Source organism: Microplitis mediator, chromosome 9 (genome assembly GCF_029852145.1).
Source record: "Microplitis mediator isolate UGA2020A chromosome 9, iyMicMedi2.1, whole genome shotgun sequence".
Taxonomy (NCBI): domain Eukaryota; kingdom Metazoa; phylum Arthropoda; class Insecta; order Hymenoptera; family Braconidae; genus Microplitis; species Microplitis mediator.
The window spans coordinates 13,929,938-13,946,624 of record NC_079977.1 but is presented as its reverse complement, the minus strand read 5'-3'; the positions used below and the strand labels follow the sequence as shown (position 1 = coordinate 13,946,624).

Below are 16,687 nucleotides of genomic sequence, written 5' to 3'. Positions count from 1 at the left end.
GGAGGCTATACATCTTAACGCAACATTCAGGGAGAAAATGGAGCGGGAAGCATATAAGGGTATGACTAAATACCCCAAGGGTGAGGCATATTTTGAATATGTGGACAAATTCCAGCCCAAACCTTGGTTTCATGGCTTGGGTATTGGCAGGGAACAGATTGCGATAATCAACAGGCTTAGAAGCGGCCACACGCAAGCGAGGACATCTCCTGAGAATGAATATTGTAGCGGATGCTGCATGTGAATGTGGGGAACCTGATTAAACTATCGAACACCTAATTTGGAATTGCATGCTAGTTGATAAAAAAGAGCGGAATGATTTAATAAATAAAATAAGCAAAATTATCTGTTTTGTTTCAGATTGTGCGGTCCAGCCACTTATCCTATCATCACCATACACAGTGGCTTACCTCATTTACCAGTTCATTAAAAAGACGAATCTAAGCATTTAAACCTAGCTCCGTATTTGTAGTAACATTCGTACCAAACTAACAACCTACATAACACATCCACATAATCATTCAAATCTCTACCTATACTTATACACACATACACAGAACGAAATATAGCAAGTACCAACAGATAAACACTGAAACACACCAAACCAAGCAAGAAAAGTGAGAATCTACAGAAGCAGGAAATATACCTAAATACAATAGTAACTGGCACGTGGCCCAATTGGGACGATAGCCAGAAGGAAAAAAAAAAAAAAAAAAATAAGACTGAACATATGGAGAATCGTCTTTAAAATTGAGCACGACTGCTCCGTTGGAACGTCTTTAATACAGCTCAATGAATCTATAGTAAAAAATACAGGCTGGAGCACTGCTAGTGGCGGAAAAATTAAACATTCCCGATGAAAAAAGTTTCTGTCTAATCATATATAATTGTGCATAATCATCTCTATATGATTGGATCCGAAAATTGGCCACGTCTAATTATATATTAGACTGGGCCAAAAAAATTGACCATTTTTTTTTCTTAGCTATATCGAGAATATTATTCAGAATGACAAAAAAAAAAATTTCATGAAAGTTTGAGCCCTTAATATTAATTTTAAGAGGTCTATCATCGCTATTTTTAATTTTAATTCATAATTTGATGTTTTACGTCAGAACTGCTAAAACATTGGAGTAAAAAAAATTCATTTCCACTTATTCTTATACAGAATTAAATTCCCTACAAAAAAGGTCTGATTGAAAATTTTCGTCAAACAAGCCGTTCCCGATTAATTAAGCTTAATAAAGTGATATATTTTTTCGATTTAACATTTTTACTTTTGAATTTTGTAACTCATGAATCAAGAAATATCCAAAAAAGATCATGAAAGATTTTTGAAGGAAATTTAATGCTCTATAAAAAAGTTATTCAAGGTTGAATTTGAGTCAAAACGATTTCAATAGCGTGAATAACTTTCAAAGGAGTGAATTTAGCAAAAAATGTTGAGAGGCCTTTTTTGTAGAACATTAAATTTCCTTCAAAAATCTGTCATGATCTTTTTTAGATATTTCTTGATGTGTCAGTTAAAAATTCAAAAGTAAAAATGTTAAATCGAAAAAATATATCACTTTATTAAGCTTAATTAACCGGGAACGGCTTGTTTGACGAAAATTTTCAATCAGACCTTTTTTGTAGGGAATTTAATTTTGCATAAGAATAAGAGGAAATGAATTTTTTTTACTCCAATGTTTTAGTTAGCAGTTCTGACGTAAAACATCAAATTATGAATTAAAATTAAAAATAGCGATGATAGACCTCTTAAAATTAATATTCAGGGCTCAAACTTTCATGAAATTTTTTTTTTGTCATTCTGAATAATATTCTCGATATAGCTAAGAAAAAAAAATAGTCAATTTTTTTGGCCCAGTCTATTATATATAATCAGATATGTTTATACATGATCATAAATGATTATATAATCATGCATGAACGAATATAGTCATTTTTAGAATCTCATTTAGAATATCTGTAAATTATTAATTAAGTAATTTAATTAGGATTTATGGTCTTCATCAATATAAATGTAGGTTAAAATTAAATAATTAAAAAAAAAAATTATTATCCGTTGACTACTATTTTACTACGAGGTCACCCGTCTAATTAATGTCCCACGCCGATGCTGCTTAACTTTGGTTATCGATGGATTGTAGTCTGATCCTCTAGTCTGTTCTACACTTATAATTAAAAAAAGTGTATGGCATTACTTAACTCAAATAATTAAATTGATACTTTATACTTTTAAATTGCTGCCGAAACCTTTGAACATTTTTTAAGTATTGGGGATTTGAGTTTGATTGATAGTTGACAGACTAAAAATTTAATAACTTAAATATTAAAAAATTGTCATATTATTTAACATATATATATTTATTGGAACTATATACATAATTAAATATTTATAGGTTTCAAATCAATGAAGTCTAATCAGATATAATCATACATAGACAGATATAACTACCTATAAGTTTATATCATTCATGTCTGATCAGATCCAATCATATATAAACTTATGCACGACTATACATGAATTTATATTAGCCATGTCTGATCAGAGCTAATTACATATAGGCCTATATCTAATTATATATGGGTTTGTATCAGTCATGTTTGATCAGATCTAATCATGTATAGACTTATATATGATTATATATGGGGTTATAACAGCCAGGTATGATTATATCTAATTATATATAGACTCATATATGATCAGACCTGATCATATAAAGACTTATATATGGTTATATATGGAGTTATAACAGCCAGGTATGATCAGATCTAATTATGTATAGGCTTATATATACTCAGATCTGATCATATATAGACTTATATATGATTATACATAGGGTTATAACAGCCAGGTATGATCAGATCTAATTATGTATATAGGTTTATATATAATTATATATAATCCCATGTATAACTATTAGGGTGCTTCATTTCGAAGCCAGACTTTTTTTTTCAATTGCATGTGGAAAAAACCATAGTTCAACACAAAAGAAAAATTTTCGCGCAAGAAAAAAAATTCTATGTCGATTACAGACCTAGCTCATTGAAAGATTCGATTTTCCCATTTAAATAACATGGGAAAAATTTTTTTTTTAGCTTTAAGTATTTTGAACCTCATTAACCAATCAATAGAACAAATGGACTAATACATATTTTTGTAGGAAATTGAACGCTCTACAAAAAAGGTCTCTTATCATTTTTCGATAAATCCATCTATTTCGAAGTTATTAGAGCTCGAAGTGAATTTGGAGACGTTTTTATTTTTCCGTTGAAACTATCAGACTTATCACCAAATTTTGTAAGGTCTTTTTTGTTGACAATTTTATTCTCTACAAATTATTATCAGTAAAGTTTTTTCAAATTCCGCGTTGTTTCCTAGATATTTTTATTTTAATTTCAAGCTTTGAAAAAATTGGTTCTGATCGATTTCAAGAGCTCGACATTGAAGTGAAAATAACTAGAAAACAATGCGGAATTTGAAAAAACTTTACTGATAATAATTTGTAGAAAATAAAATTGTCAACAAAAAAGACCTTACAAAATTATGTGATAAGTCTGATAGTTTCACCAGAAAAGTAAAACGATCTCCTACTTTACTTCGAGCTCTAATAACTTTTAAATAGATGGATTTATCGAAAAATGATAAGAGACCTTTTTTGTAGAGCGTTCAATTTCCTACAAAAATATGTATTAGTCTATTTGATCTATTGATTTGTTAACGTGGTTAAAAATACTTAAAGCTAAGAAAAAAATTTTTCCCATGTTATTTAAATGGGAAAATTGAATTTTTCAATGAGCTAAGTCTGTAATCGACATAGAATTTTTTTTTGCGCGAAAATTTTTTTTGTGTTGAACTATGGTTTTTTCCACATGCACTTAAAAAAATATAATCTGGCTCCGAAATAAAGCACCCTAATAATCATGTATAATTATGTATAATTTCATGTATTATTATATATAATTATGTATGATCATATATAATCACATATAATTAGGCAAAATCTTTTTTCATCGGATTTTTATAAAAAATTTCAATACTTACTCAATCGTGGAAATTTTACAACTTTTTATTTTATGTGAGTGCCCCCAACACATGAAAAAATTTGTAGAAATATTAAAAAGGGGGGCGCTGTAGTATATGCTGGCTAAATTTAGTTATATAAATTGATTCTTATAACTAAAATCGGTTGAATTTTGAAATTTTAAGATAAACAATCAATTATCTTTCGACTAAAACATGAATTTTCTAAAAAAAATTTTTTTTTTTAAATTTCAAAATATGAGAGCCAAATACCTATCGGTCTATGGTAAAGAGACACGGTAGGCTCGCGCTATACACACTCACACATATACATGTGTTTTAACGTGTACTTGGCGCGAGATACTACTGCGTCTCCTGATACGATTGTTGCATTTTATTATTTTTATACGTGTCTATGTTTATAGATACTTGATGAATATTCAATAAAAGAATCGAACCGCTACTGAATCAATGAACTAGTGTTTTAATGATATTGTATACATTTCTGCTTTAGACATTCAAAATCCTTGAGCAACTTTCAATTATTTAAATTTTGGGTTTACATTTTCAGTATATTCACGATTTTACGGATTTAAACTATTGTTGTCAAGAGAAAGAAAAAATTTAGAAAAATATATCCAAATTTTAATTATTTTTCAATTTCCAAAATTTAGAAAGGGTTCTTAAAATATGTTAAACCAACGAATTTTTATACGAGACTCGAAAAAAAATAGTCGATGATTTGAGCCACCCTAATACATACGGGGCATTCCACGCAAAATCCACCACTTTTGACCCTGATCCCTTTCGATTCGGCCGAAAAATTTTTTTCCTTTTCTACTCCATTAAAATCATTTTTCAGGAAGTTTTCAAATTTTTTTACCCAATCCAAAAAAAGTTATGTTTTTCAAAAAAAAGGCTTTTATTCTTTCAAATAGCTACAACTTCTTCAAAAATTGACGAATTGGGACGTTTTTTTTTTTTTTTCAAATTTTTGTCTTTGGATGTACTTTTCAGAAAAAACACAAAAAAATTTTAAGATGATAAATTTCATGAAATTTTTGCCTTTTTTTAGAAAAACCGTTGTTATCTCAAAATTCGCCATTTTTGATTTTTATTTTCTGAAAAAAAACTTCAATTAATTTTATGATTATATGAAGTTTTTATTTTTAGTATTATGCGCCAGGTAGTATGCCTACCAAAACTTTAGATCCTGGTGTTTGTGCTGTTTGTGGGAACAAAATGTTGGTTTCTGAATTTGAGGAAGGCGTGATCGAGAATAGTTACAAGTTAAGTTGTGAACATGTTTTTCATGAATTTTGTATCAGAGGATGGTGCATTATTGGAAAAAAACAAACTTGTCCTTATTGCAAGGAGAAAGTTGATCTCAAGAAGATGTTTTGTAATCCGTATCCTTAATTAGTACATTTTCTTCTCTTCTACTAATAACACTTAAATGAATAGTCGTTATTTAATCAAATGTACTACGACGCCCTATGGCAAATCATTTAGGAATTGTACTCGCTACATTTTAATTTCGATCGTTTTTGCATGCGGTCCACTATAGATAGATTAAAATTCATATTAAAAATCATGTTTTTATTTCTGAAAGTTTCGAAGAAATCGAGATAAAACGGGTATTATACAAAATGTATACCCGGGGATTGATTTAAAAAATTAAGTTTTATTGAAAAGCACTTTCAGCGAGAACGCCTGTCTGAAAAATAATCGTCATGTAAAATTTATAGTTTTTAGTTTTAGTGATTTCAGAAAAACTGGAATGAAACAGTGCTATTTGGGTAGATGTAGATGTTGTAATGGCCATGTTTTGTGTTTTGAATTATTCCAATTTAGATCATCTAGCAATTGAATGGTGTTAAATTAATTACGAATCGTGATCAAAAGATGTAACGAGTTTTTCAATACCGGAGACTTACCGAAAGTGAGGTCCACGTACACTTAGAATTGGCAACCTTATTAAAATAATTTATAAGTTTGGCGCCAGGTGATTTAATAACAACCTATCAACTAATCTCTTGTAACACGGCTCGAGGTGGTGGATAGGGTACAGGTCAGATACTCGAGATTACGATCGGAATGATAGATCAAAATTGAAAACTAAAAAAAAATCATCGTATATTGAACAAAAAAACTAAATTGATCGATATTACAAATAATAAAATAAGCTTACTAAAAAACACAGGTTGTCGGAACTCGGCTAAAGATTCGATGTAAACGAAAGTAAACAAACTAAATAGAAATCCTCAGTTGATCATTCGGTTCACGTTTCAATTGTCATACAGATTGATCAAACACATCGGCAACATTTGATCATACTTGTCGTTCTTCGTTAATATTTAACAGTAATGCCCGATAAAATAATAATTATGCTTAATCTAATTTACAAAATCGGTTGCGTGCACTCGATACGAATTTTTCAACTTCCCGCAAATAAAATCGACGATTTACGAAAAAATTAGGGAAGTTATTGTTTTCACTCCAATTTGCGAAAATCGAAATTTCATCAAATGTCGACGTTATGAGATCCTAGGAAGCTATTCTGACTATTTTCAGAATGATGTTCGAATGTCGGGACGTGTGTGTCTGTTTGCGCGCGCGTGCGTGCGTGTGTGTGAAGTTTTTATAACTTGGTAATGAATTAACCGATTTAAATGGTTCTTACGGCAATCAAAAGAGCTTACTAGACCTCATCGTCCCTGAGAACTTTAGGTCATTCGATCAAATAGACACTGAAAAAATTAGAAAATGCAATAAAAATAAAAAAAAATTTTTCTTCTAATGAAACATTCCCAGGTGTCTCCCTCCGATTTCGATATAACTGAGATATGTTATTCTTCGTCGAAATCTAAAAAGAAAGTATTTTTTTATCAGCGGAAAAACATATTTGAGGAGTGAAATCACCTGTCAAAGTTTAGGCTCCAAGGAGGTGTTTTGCAAATTTTGCATACTTGCAGTTTGAATAATGAAATGGGATCAATGGCATGATTTTTTTGGTGAAAAATGATGAAAAGTGCCATGGGTGTTATAATAAAAAAATAATAGAACAAAAGTTATAAGGGTTAAAATTCACAAAACATTTATTTTAAAAAAACTATCTAATGAATTCTAACGAAACCAACGGCGATCGAAAGACAAAAAAAAAAGTAGAGAGTACGTCTTCTTGAGTTTTTCCGACAAATCAAGTTTAAGGGGTAAACAACCCCTAAGTCCATCAACATTGACTAACAAGAAAACGTCAATATTTTTAGTAGCTTTGGTTTTAATTCAGCGAAACTGTTGTTAAAAGTGTCAGTAAGTAGCTATTTGGACTACTGCAAAAAAAGTAAATTTACCTTAAAATTAAGATATGTTAATATTGACAATACTTGACACTTTATTGCGAACAATCAACTCTAGAATTAAAAATGAAAATGTAAGTAAAATTGTTGAGGGGCAAGGTTCATAGTGCTAGTATGTTCCATAATATACCAGAATGTATTAGCTATACTAATGACCATTGCCAATCTATATATAGTGGTTAGTTCTTACCAGTACATCATCCTTAACGGACGTGTATCTCGTATATATATACATTGAAATATACTCAACGTAATAACCACGAATACTTATATCTTATTTATTAATAACCTGCCCGTCCTTATCATCAGGTTATGGGCCCAGGTAACGCGGGTATTCCATTGTAAAAGTTAAAGCGGTTATTAATTAAATAAAGAAGTTAATTAGAAGCACGTGAAAAACGCGCGGGAAGCATCGAGAAGTTCCGATAGAGTGCAGTGGCGTGGAGTTCGCCATTGTGAGACACTAGGCGTAAGAGCTCGAACAATTTTGGCGGGAAAACCGTTGTGTGCTGTGAGTAGTGTAAAATTTGATAGTGTCGATTTTTTGTCGTTGTTAAGTTATCAGTAAAGATGGCTTTTTCGATAAAAATAGATCCTCTTACCAGGGAAAATTACCGGTCGGGAAAACACAGATGAAGGGTATTCTCATGAGTCATGAAACGTAGGAGTTTGTGATTGGCAAAAAAACCAAACCCAGATCAGGAACAGAAGACATTGCAGCGTGGGTCAAAAAGGACAGAAAGGCGAAAACAGGTCTTCTGATAGCGTTGGGATCAGATTAAGGCGACATATGAATCAGGGGGACCGGCGCGAAAAGCGTACCTGTTGAAAAAGCTGACTTTGTCCAAGATGACAGAGGGGGATGATGTGAGGAAACACATCACCGAGTTTATAGAGACAGTGAAAAGACTGCGAGAGGTCAAGCTGGAGATAGCCAATGAGATGTTGGTGATCTTGTTGTTAAACAGCTTACCAGAAAGTTACACAGTATTCCAGACATCGATAGAAACACAGAAGGAGTTACCATCACTGGACAAACTTAAGGTAAAAATCCTGGAATACCAGGAAGGACATGCAGAGCAACATGTCGAATCAGCACAAGGAGCAATGTATTTGAGAAATAATCAGAGGAAACAACGTGGACAAAGTCGCGGAAAGCCAAAGGCGTCGAGTTCTCGAGACGAGAATGTTCGGCGGGAAGTCGAATGTTTCAAGTGCCATAAGAGAGGGCACATCGCAAAAAATTGCCCGGAGCGAAACAAAAGAGAATACAATAGTGCTAGAAACATAAATGAGTCATCGTTAAGTACCAGTGAGCAGGCTATGTACAGTAGTAGTGGTAACGCGTGTTGGTGTATAGACAGTAGTGTGACCAGTCATTTGTGTAACAGTAGAAATAAGTTTAGTGAGTTTAAGCCTAAACATGCAGAGTTAAGCCTGGCAACTGATAAAAACACTAAAATATTGGGAACGGGAAACGTTTCGGTGAAAGTGTCGACAGGTAAAAGACAGTGGGACATCGGGTTTAAGAACGTGTCATACGTACCAGATTTGAGGACAAATTTATTCTCGGTGGCACGAGCCACAGACTTTGGGCATACAGTGCCTTCAGGAAAACTGAAGCGGTAGTGATAAATAAAAATAATGATGTAATTATGCGTGCGCAGAGACGCGGTAATTTGTACTTTATAAAAGACATCAAAGACAGTGTTCACAATGCCGTAACTAGTGAAAAACTAGGGATAGATAAGTGGCATGAAAAGTTGGGGCATGAAAATGAGCGAGACCTGAAGCTCATGGCCAAAAATAAATTGGTCTATGGCTTGGAAATAAGCGATAGTGACAAGTTATCAGAGTGTGAGGTGTGTATACAAGAAAAACAGACCAGACTACCTTTTCCCAAAACCAGTGAACAGAGAACTCAGAAACTACTAGAAATAGTGCATTCAGATGTATCCGGACCAATGCGACATGCATCTGGCTCAGGGAAGAGATATTTCGTTACTTTCATTGATGACAAGTCAAGATAGTGTCAAATATACTTGATGAAAAATAAATCTGAAGTCCTGGAGAAGTTCAAGGAATACAAAAACGAGGTGGAAAACCAGACTGGGGAAAGGATAAAGGCGTTACAATCAGACAACGGAACGGAGTATTGTATCAGGGAATTCAATGAATATCTACGGAGAAATGGAATTCAGAGAAGACTGACTGCACCTCACACTCCCCAACAGAACGGCATTGCAGAGAGAAAAAACAGAACACTGATAGAGATGGTACGATGTATGATGCGGCAGGCAGGGGCATCCCCTCACCTGTGGTGATTTTGCACTAAATTTGATGGCAAAAGAAAGGTCAGATTAGTAGCAAAAGGGTGTTCTCAGAGGCCAGGAGAAGATTTCACCGAGACATTTTCACCAATAGTGAGGTCAACGTCGGTGAGGATCATGGCAGCGATAACAGCGGAATACGATTTAAAGATTCACCAGATGGACATAGTGACCGCGTATTTAAATGGTGAATTGCGCGAACGCGTATACATGAGATTATCGAAAAGATAATTGCGGGTGAGCCCATCGGTTTAGGCGGGAAGGTAATACGCGACGGGAAAATAATAGAAACCGTAAAGCGCTGGAAAGAGGGCTTGAAAGCGGGGAGTAACAGTGTGTGTGCCCTAAAAAAGTCGTCGTATGAGTTGCGCCAAGCCGGGGTTGAGTGGCATAGAAAATTAGTAGATAGACTAAATGTATTAGGTTTTAATGCAGTGCCACAAGACAAATGTTTTTTTGTGAACCGGAAAGGTGACAGAATGATGTATATAGCAATATACGTAGATGATATCTTATTAGCTAGTGACGACGAGGCCTGAATAAGTGAAATAAAGAAAGCGTTGTCAAAGTCATTCGAGACTAAAGATCTCGGACTAGTTACAAGTTGTTAAGGTATCGAGTTTGAGCGGGACGAATAGTCACGTGTGTTCTTGAGACAGAGACAGTATACCAGGGCCGTACTTGAACGTTTTGGGATTGATGAGTGTAAACCGATAGACACACCCATTGAGGCTAAATGTAACTTAGTAAAACCAGAACGTGCAAGTGAATCAGAAATGAATAAGTATCCGTACCAGAGTTTAATCGGAGCGTTGTTGTATCTTGCGATAACTACTAAGCCAGAGATAATTTACGCGGTTAATTATTTAAGTCAGTTCAATACCAATTACAATGTCGATCATTGGAAAGCCGCGAAAAGGGTTTTGAGGTATTTGAAGAGTACGATAGATTACGGGTTGAGATTTGAACAAACCGGGCTAGCTCTATTTGCTGTTGTAGATGCTAACTGGGGAGGGGACTCAACGGATCGTAAGTCGTATACGGGGTATGGATTCATTCTGGCGGGATCTGTAATTAGTTGGGAGGCGCGTAAACAAAAAACGGTGGCGCTCTCAAGTACAGAAGCAGAGTATATGGCGGTAGCGGAGGCTACTAAAGAGGCCCTATACTTGAAAGGCTTATTAGTTAGTTTAGATATACAGGAAGAATTAGAAACTGTCACGATACTGAATGATAATCAGAGCGCAATCAGTATGATCAAGAACGATGTACATCATCAGCGTACTGAGCATATAGATGTAAGACGTCATTTTGTAAGGAATGAGTATGCGTGTGGTGCGATAGATGTAAAATATCTGTGTACAGAAAGAATGCCAGCAGATATGTATACAAAAAGTTTAAGTAGTATTAAATACAGAAAATGTGTGAGCAATATAGGTATTATAAATTAGTGGGTGTGAGCTTGGATTAGTATGCACGCACTATATACGTTGAGAGAGGGTGTTGAGGGGCAAGGTTCATAGTGCTAGTATGTTCCAGAATATACCAGAATGTATTAGCTATACTAATGACCATTGCCAATCCATATATATTGGTTAGTTTTTACCAGTACACCATCCTAGACGGTATATCTTGTATCTATATACATTGTACTATACTTGTAATATACTTAACGTAATAACCACGAATACTTATATCTTATTTATTAATAACCTGCCCGCCTTTATCATCAAAAATATTAAAAAATAATATTATTATGATTCCACCACTGCAAAAATGTATGAAAAAATAATTTTTGACGAATTAAAACCAAAGCTACTAAAAATATTGACGTTTTTTTGTTGGTCAATGTTGATGGACTTAGGGGTTGTTTACCCCTTAAACTTGATTTGTCGGAAAAACTCAAGAAGACGTACTCTCTACTTTTTTTTTTGTCTTTCGATCGCCGTTGGTTTCGTTAGAATTCATTAGATAGTTTTTTTAAAATAAATGTTTTGTGAATTTTAACCCTTATAACTTTTGTTCTATTATTTTTTTATTATAACACCCATGGCACTTTTCATCATTTTTCACCAAAAAAATCATGCCATTGATCCCATTTCATTATTCAAACTGCAAGTATGCAAAATTTGCAAAACACCTCCTTGGAGCCTAAACTTTGACAGGTGATTTCACTCCCCAAATATGTTTTTCCGCTGATAAAAAAATACTTTCTTTTTAGATTTCGACGAAGAATAACATATCTCAGTTATATCGAAATCGGAGGGGGACACCTAGGAATGTTTCCTCGTTAGATTTGTTAAAATTTTTGTGAATGGCTTACTGAATCGATTTCAAAATCTTTTCAGCTCTAGAATTTGATAACACGTGTCGATTGCCGCAAAAATCATCGTAGTCGGTTAATTCGTTCGAAAGAAATGGTAGAAAACATTTTTTTCCGAATATTTCTGAAATGACTCGATCAATCAATTCCAAAATTTATCTAGCTCTAGAAATCAATAAAACGCACCGATTACTGCATTGAACATTAAAATTAGTTAATTAGTTAACAAGCTATTGACGAAGAAAAGTTTCAAAAATAACATTTTATATCATTTTCCCCGGATACTCATAATGTAATGTACTAAAATGTTGTCAATATCATAAAAACTCTTTGTCTTTATGGTGTCTTTCGATCATCACATAACGTAAGGGTATTCGTTGTTTTGTTTAAATAATATTATCAGCAAAAAAATCGAAAAAGAACCGTTTTTAGCGATTTTCTCGGATATTTTATCCATTAGTGATCTGATTTGAGGTTAAGACTCATGTAAATCCTTATTTTAATCATTTTCGATTCTAAAATTTTCAATTTTTAACATAAAACTATAACAGAGGTACTGCTACTATGGTCGTCCTTTTTCAGGGCGCCACCGGAAGTATTAACGGTCTTCCAGAACCGGTTCCTAATCGTTCAGGGTCGTAGTAAATTTAATTTGTAAGAGAAGGATGAGGAAGAATAATTCATAATTAATTAATATTTGATTTAAAATAACAATTTGAGCCATTATTATTTATGAAGTCTATTACCTTTTACAACATATTTTAAACCTTATAAATTATTAACCTGTAACCTTTACTAGTCAACTATATCACACACACACACACACACACACACACACACACACACACACACACACACACACACACACACACACACACACACACACACACACACACACGCACACACACACACACACACACACACACACACACACACACACACACACACACACACACACACACACATACACACACACACACACACACACACACACACACACACACACACACACACACACACACACACACACACAACTGAGTCCTCTGGACTTTCTTTCACACACACGAGACTTTCTTTAACCTATTTTACGCGGTTAACGAGACCCTCTACGTGGCTAGAACCTAATACTTCGGTTACGTGGTTCCCTGGACCCTCTACGAGATTTTAACAGCTAATTCACGCGGTCCTCTGGACCCTCTACGTGATTACAACTTATTTAATTATCACCAAATTCAATAGTTACACTTTTTACACTCGCACACCCTTTTAACAATATAAAATTCCTGATTTAAAATTAATATCCTTATAATTATTTACCAAATTTTAAAATCACTAGTCAATATATTTTATCATTTATGAACGCTAACGTTTTCTGTATACCAATTATTTCCTAAATTTGTTTAAGCCTCTTTTACGATTTATTGCACGCCTCGGACGTGATAGCGGGAGAGGTTGTGCTCTATAATCGACTCGTCGTGAAAACTGGACTTTCCTACCTTTAATAATTTCTACTGAATTTATAAATCACGTCTATGGAAAAAAAGTACACCAATGTCTAGAGAAAATCCTAAAGAACCATTTGGATCTAATTAAAAATTTTATTTAGCTATCCCTCGCAGATTTGAATTACGGTGGAAACACCGTGGAAGTGTAAACACTGTGGATCCACCGTGGTTACACGGTGGGTTTGTTCCATTTCACCACCAGGTATACACAGTGTATCCACTGTGATTACACAGTGTATCCACCGTGATTCCACGGTGGCTTTGTGCTATTTCACTACCGTGGTTCCACGGTGGATACACCGCGTAATCACAGTGGTAAAATGGAACGAACCCACCGTGTTTCCACCGTGATTGAAATCTGCGAGGGTACACTATAATAAGAAAAAAATGATTTAATATGAGACTCGGTGGACATCAATTGGGATGTCCGTGTGTGAGCAACATATCTCTCGAAAATTTCAATTAATCAGTCCAATTTTTTTTTCAATAGCTTCAGATTTTAGAAGAATAGAAGCCTTTTAAATATCACTACCGTAGCCCTTCTCCTTTATTTATTATCAATTACAAACTGAAAACTGATTATGATTACTGGTGCTTAATCCCTTATTAAGAAAAACGATTTACTCCATGCTAAGTGTATATCTATATATTAGTTGATTCAAATTATTTTAAATCATTTCAAATTGTTTTGAATCATTTTAAATCATTTTTCTTAGTCAGGGATCTGCCATTTTTTCCTCCACAAATATAAATAGGCACAAAGATTTATTACTAATGTCATTATGAGATATGATTATCATTAAACTTTGCTAATAATATAAGGCTTCACTTTATGTCGCGACAAATCGACTTGTCGACTGTCATCCAATTAACTAAATGAAAATAATAACAACAACGAATGTCTACATGTTTATTAAAAAATTTTGCAATTAAAAAAGAAAATTCATTATTTATTTTATTGTAATATGAGCGTTCGAGGCGTGCACATTTGGATTTTCCAACTTTTTTTATTCAATTCTTAAGCATTAACATTTCGTCAAGGACTCTATAACCCAATACTAAAAACTCCTAGACTAGATGGGAAACTAGGTTCGAATGAATATTTCCGGCGTGTGTTTTTCACTAACTGCCTTGAAAGTTCTGGAAGAATTTTTCCACCGCGTGGTTTACATGAACTGCCTGGAAATATCCATTGCGTAGTAAATCCAGCCTCCCTGCCTGGATATAACGAAATTTACTATGCTTACTTCCGGTTTTTGATTATTTTATTACATGTTAATTGACACGACAATACTCTGCGGTCACGACGTATATTTACGTATCTTAATTAATAAATATTCCGGCCTTCCTGTCTGGAATATTTTACGAAATTTAGCCTGCTGTACTTGCTAACCATTTTGTTGATGGAGCATCGCAGCAGTCAGGGAAGGTGCTCAGGTTCAGCCTTCGGTAGAGCCGGACTTCTGGTGATGACCTCCTGCTATTTCAACATAGAAATAATAATAATAATAATAATAATAATAATAATCTCGGGTCCCTCCGTTTACTTAGGCAACGAAACTTGGCCTGCTGCGCATGCTGACTATCTTGTTGATAGAGCATTGCAGCAGTAACGATTTGGCGCTCAGGTGAGGCCCTCGGTAGAGTCGGACTACCGGGGATAACCCCCTGAGCAATTAACTCAAAAAGAAATAATAATAATAATAATAATAATAATAATAATAATAATAATAATAATAATAATAATAATAATAATAATAATAATAATAATAATAATAATAATAATAATAATAATAATAATAATAATAATAATAATAATAATAATAATAATAATAATAATAATAATAATAATAAAGCACATCAGGTTGACGAAATTCGTAAATATTCGTAATAAACTTTGAATTATAGCTTATATATCTAGGTCTATTAACCAATATTTTCTAAACTACTAAAAAAAACCAGTAATTAATTGAATCATATCGAAAGTAATACATATTTTTATGACGCGCATGCGCATCACATCCTTTTTAGCCGGCGGTTACCCAAGTGGTCAGGTTCGCGTTTTGTTATCTTTGAGCTGCCCGTTCCCAGTCAACTTTCTGCTATTCCTAAATTTAAATAATATGATCGCACTTTCAAACCTGGCGATTTATTAATAACTAATATTGACAAAGCTTTGGATCGATTCACTTTATGCTTTACACAATACGTGATGTTATGTTTGCATTTTATAATCAAGTTTTGTTGACCTTAATAATATACATTAATATTGCAGATGGGAAAGACCACATGTCCTCTATGGTCAATTACTAGATTGGATTAGATGGTTAATAGCTTGGCAACCATTAATTTTATTTCTTGTTCAAGGTATTAATTGGATATTTGGTCTAGAATAAGTTATGTAAAAAAAGAATGTAAAAAAATTTAATCTAATAAATTAAAACAGAGAAACAGACTCACAATTTTTTTTCACTTGAGTTAAATATTGTTTGTAAAGATCCTCACACATAATAAAATTTGATGGTTGAAATTATTTATAAATAATAAAAATTACTTATAAGTAATAAAATTCACTGATTGGTATCTTAATATTTATAATATCTTATATATTTCTATCGATATACGTTTAGCCATCAGCATGCTCGCTTTAAATTAACTTCAGGTATTTTCACTATGTTTGGGAGGTCCGGGAGCAGCCAAACATTTAACTGACTTTAAAGTCAGAATAATTTCAGGTCACTTGCAATTTGGACCCAGCACGTACTTTCTCTTTTTCATAGCCGTGCCGAGCCGACACAAGAGCCCTGCTACTAGCCGACCAATCAGAAAAATTAGCGGCTAACTACAACGAGTTAACGCGCTTTTGAGCCAATGGCAAAATTCGCTCCGGCAGCCACGTCACCATCGCGCGGCAACTGCGGGAGAAGACGCTGCTATTTTTCTCGATCGTTATTGTGCAGTCTACGCTTTCGCCTCATTCTTCTTCTTAAGCTACACGGTGAAAATTTTACAGTACTTTTTACTTTCTCTGCACATTACGTTTTACTATGGAACATATTATCAGTGAACTATATTTACTCACTATACCGAATTTTACAACATTCCGTAGTAAATTAAGTTGGGAGTGATGTCAATTATTGAAC

General features: G+C 33.7%; 1 protein-coding gene across 1 annotated transcript in view; it reads left to right on the top strand.

The window, feature by feature from the left end:
- LOC130674566 (E3 ubiquitin ligase Rnf121) overlaps positions 1–15,995 on the top strand; it is a 74,128-nt gene extending 58,133 nt beyond the window's left edge. Inside the window, exons 6-7 of the mRNA XM_057479927.1 lie at positions 5,201–5,436; positions 15,820–15,995. Of these exons, the coding sequence (XP_057335910.1) occupies positions 5,201–5,436; positions 15,820–15,940 (357 nt within the window). The 3' untranslated portion in view covers positions 15,941–15,995. The remainder of the gene's footprint in view (positions 1–5,200; positions 5,437–15,819) is intronic.
- The last annotated feature ends 692 nt before the right edge of the window (positions 15,996–16,687 follow it).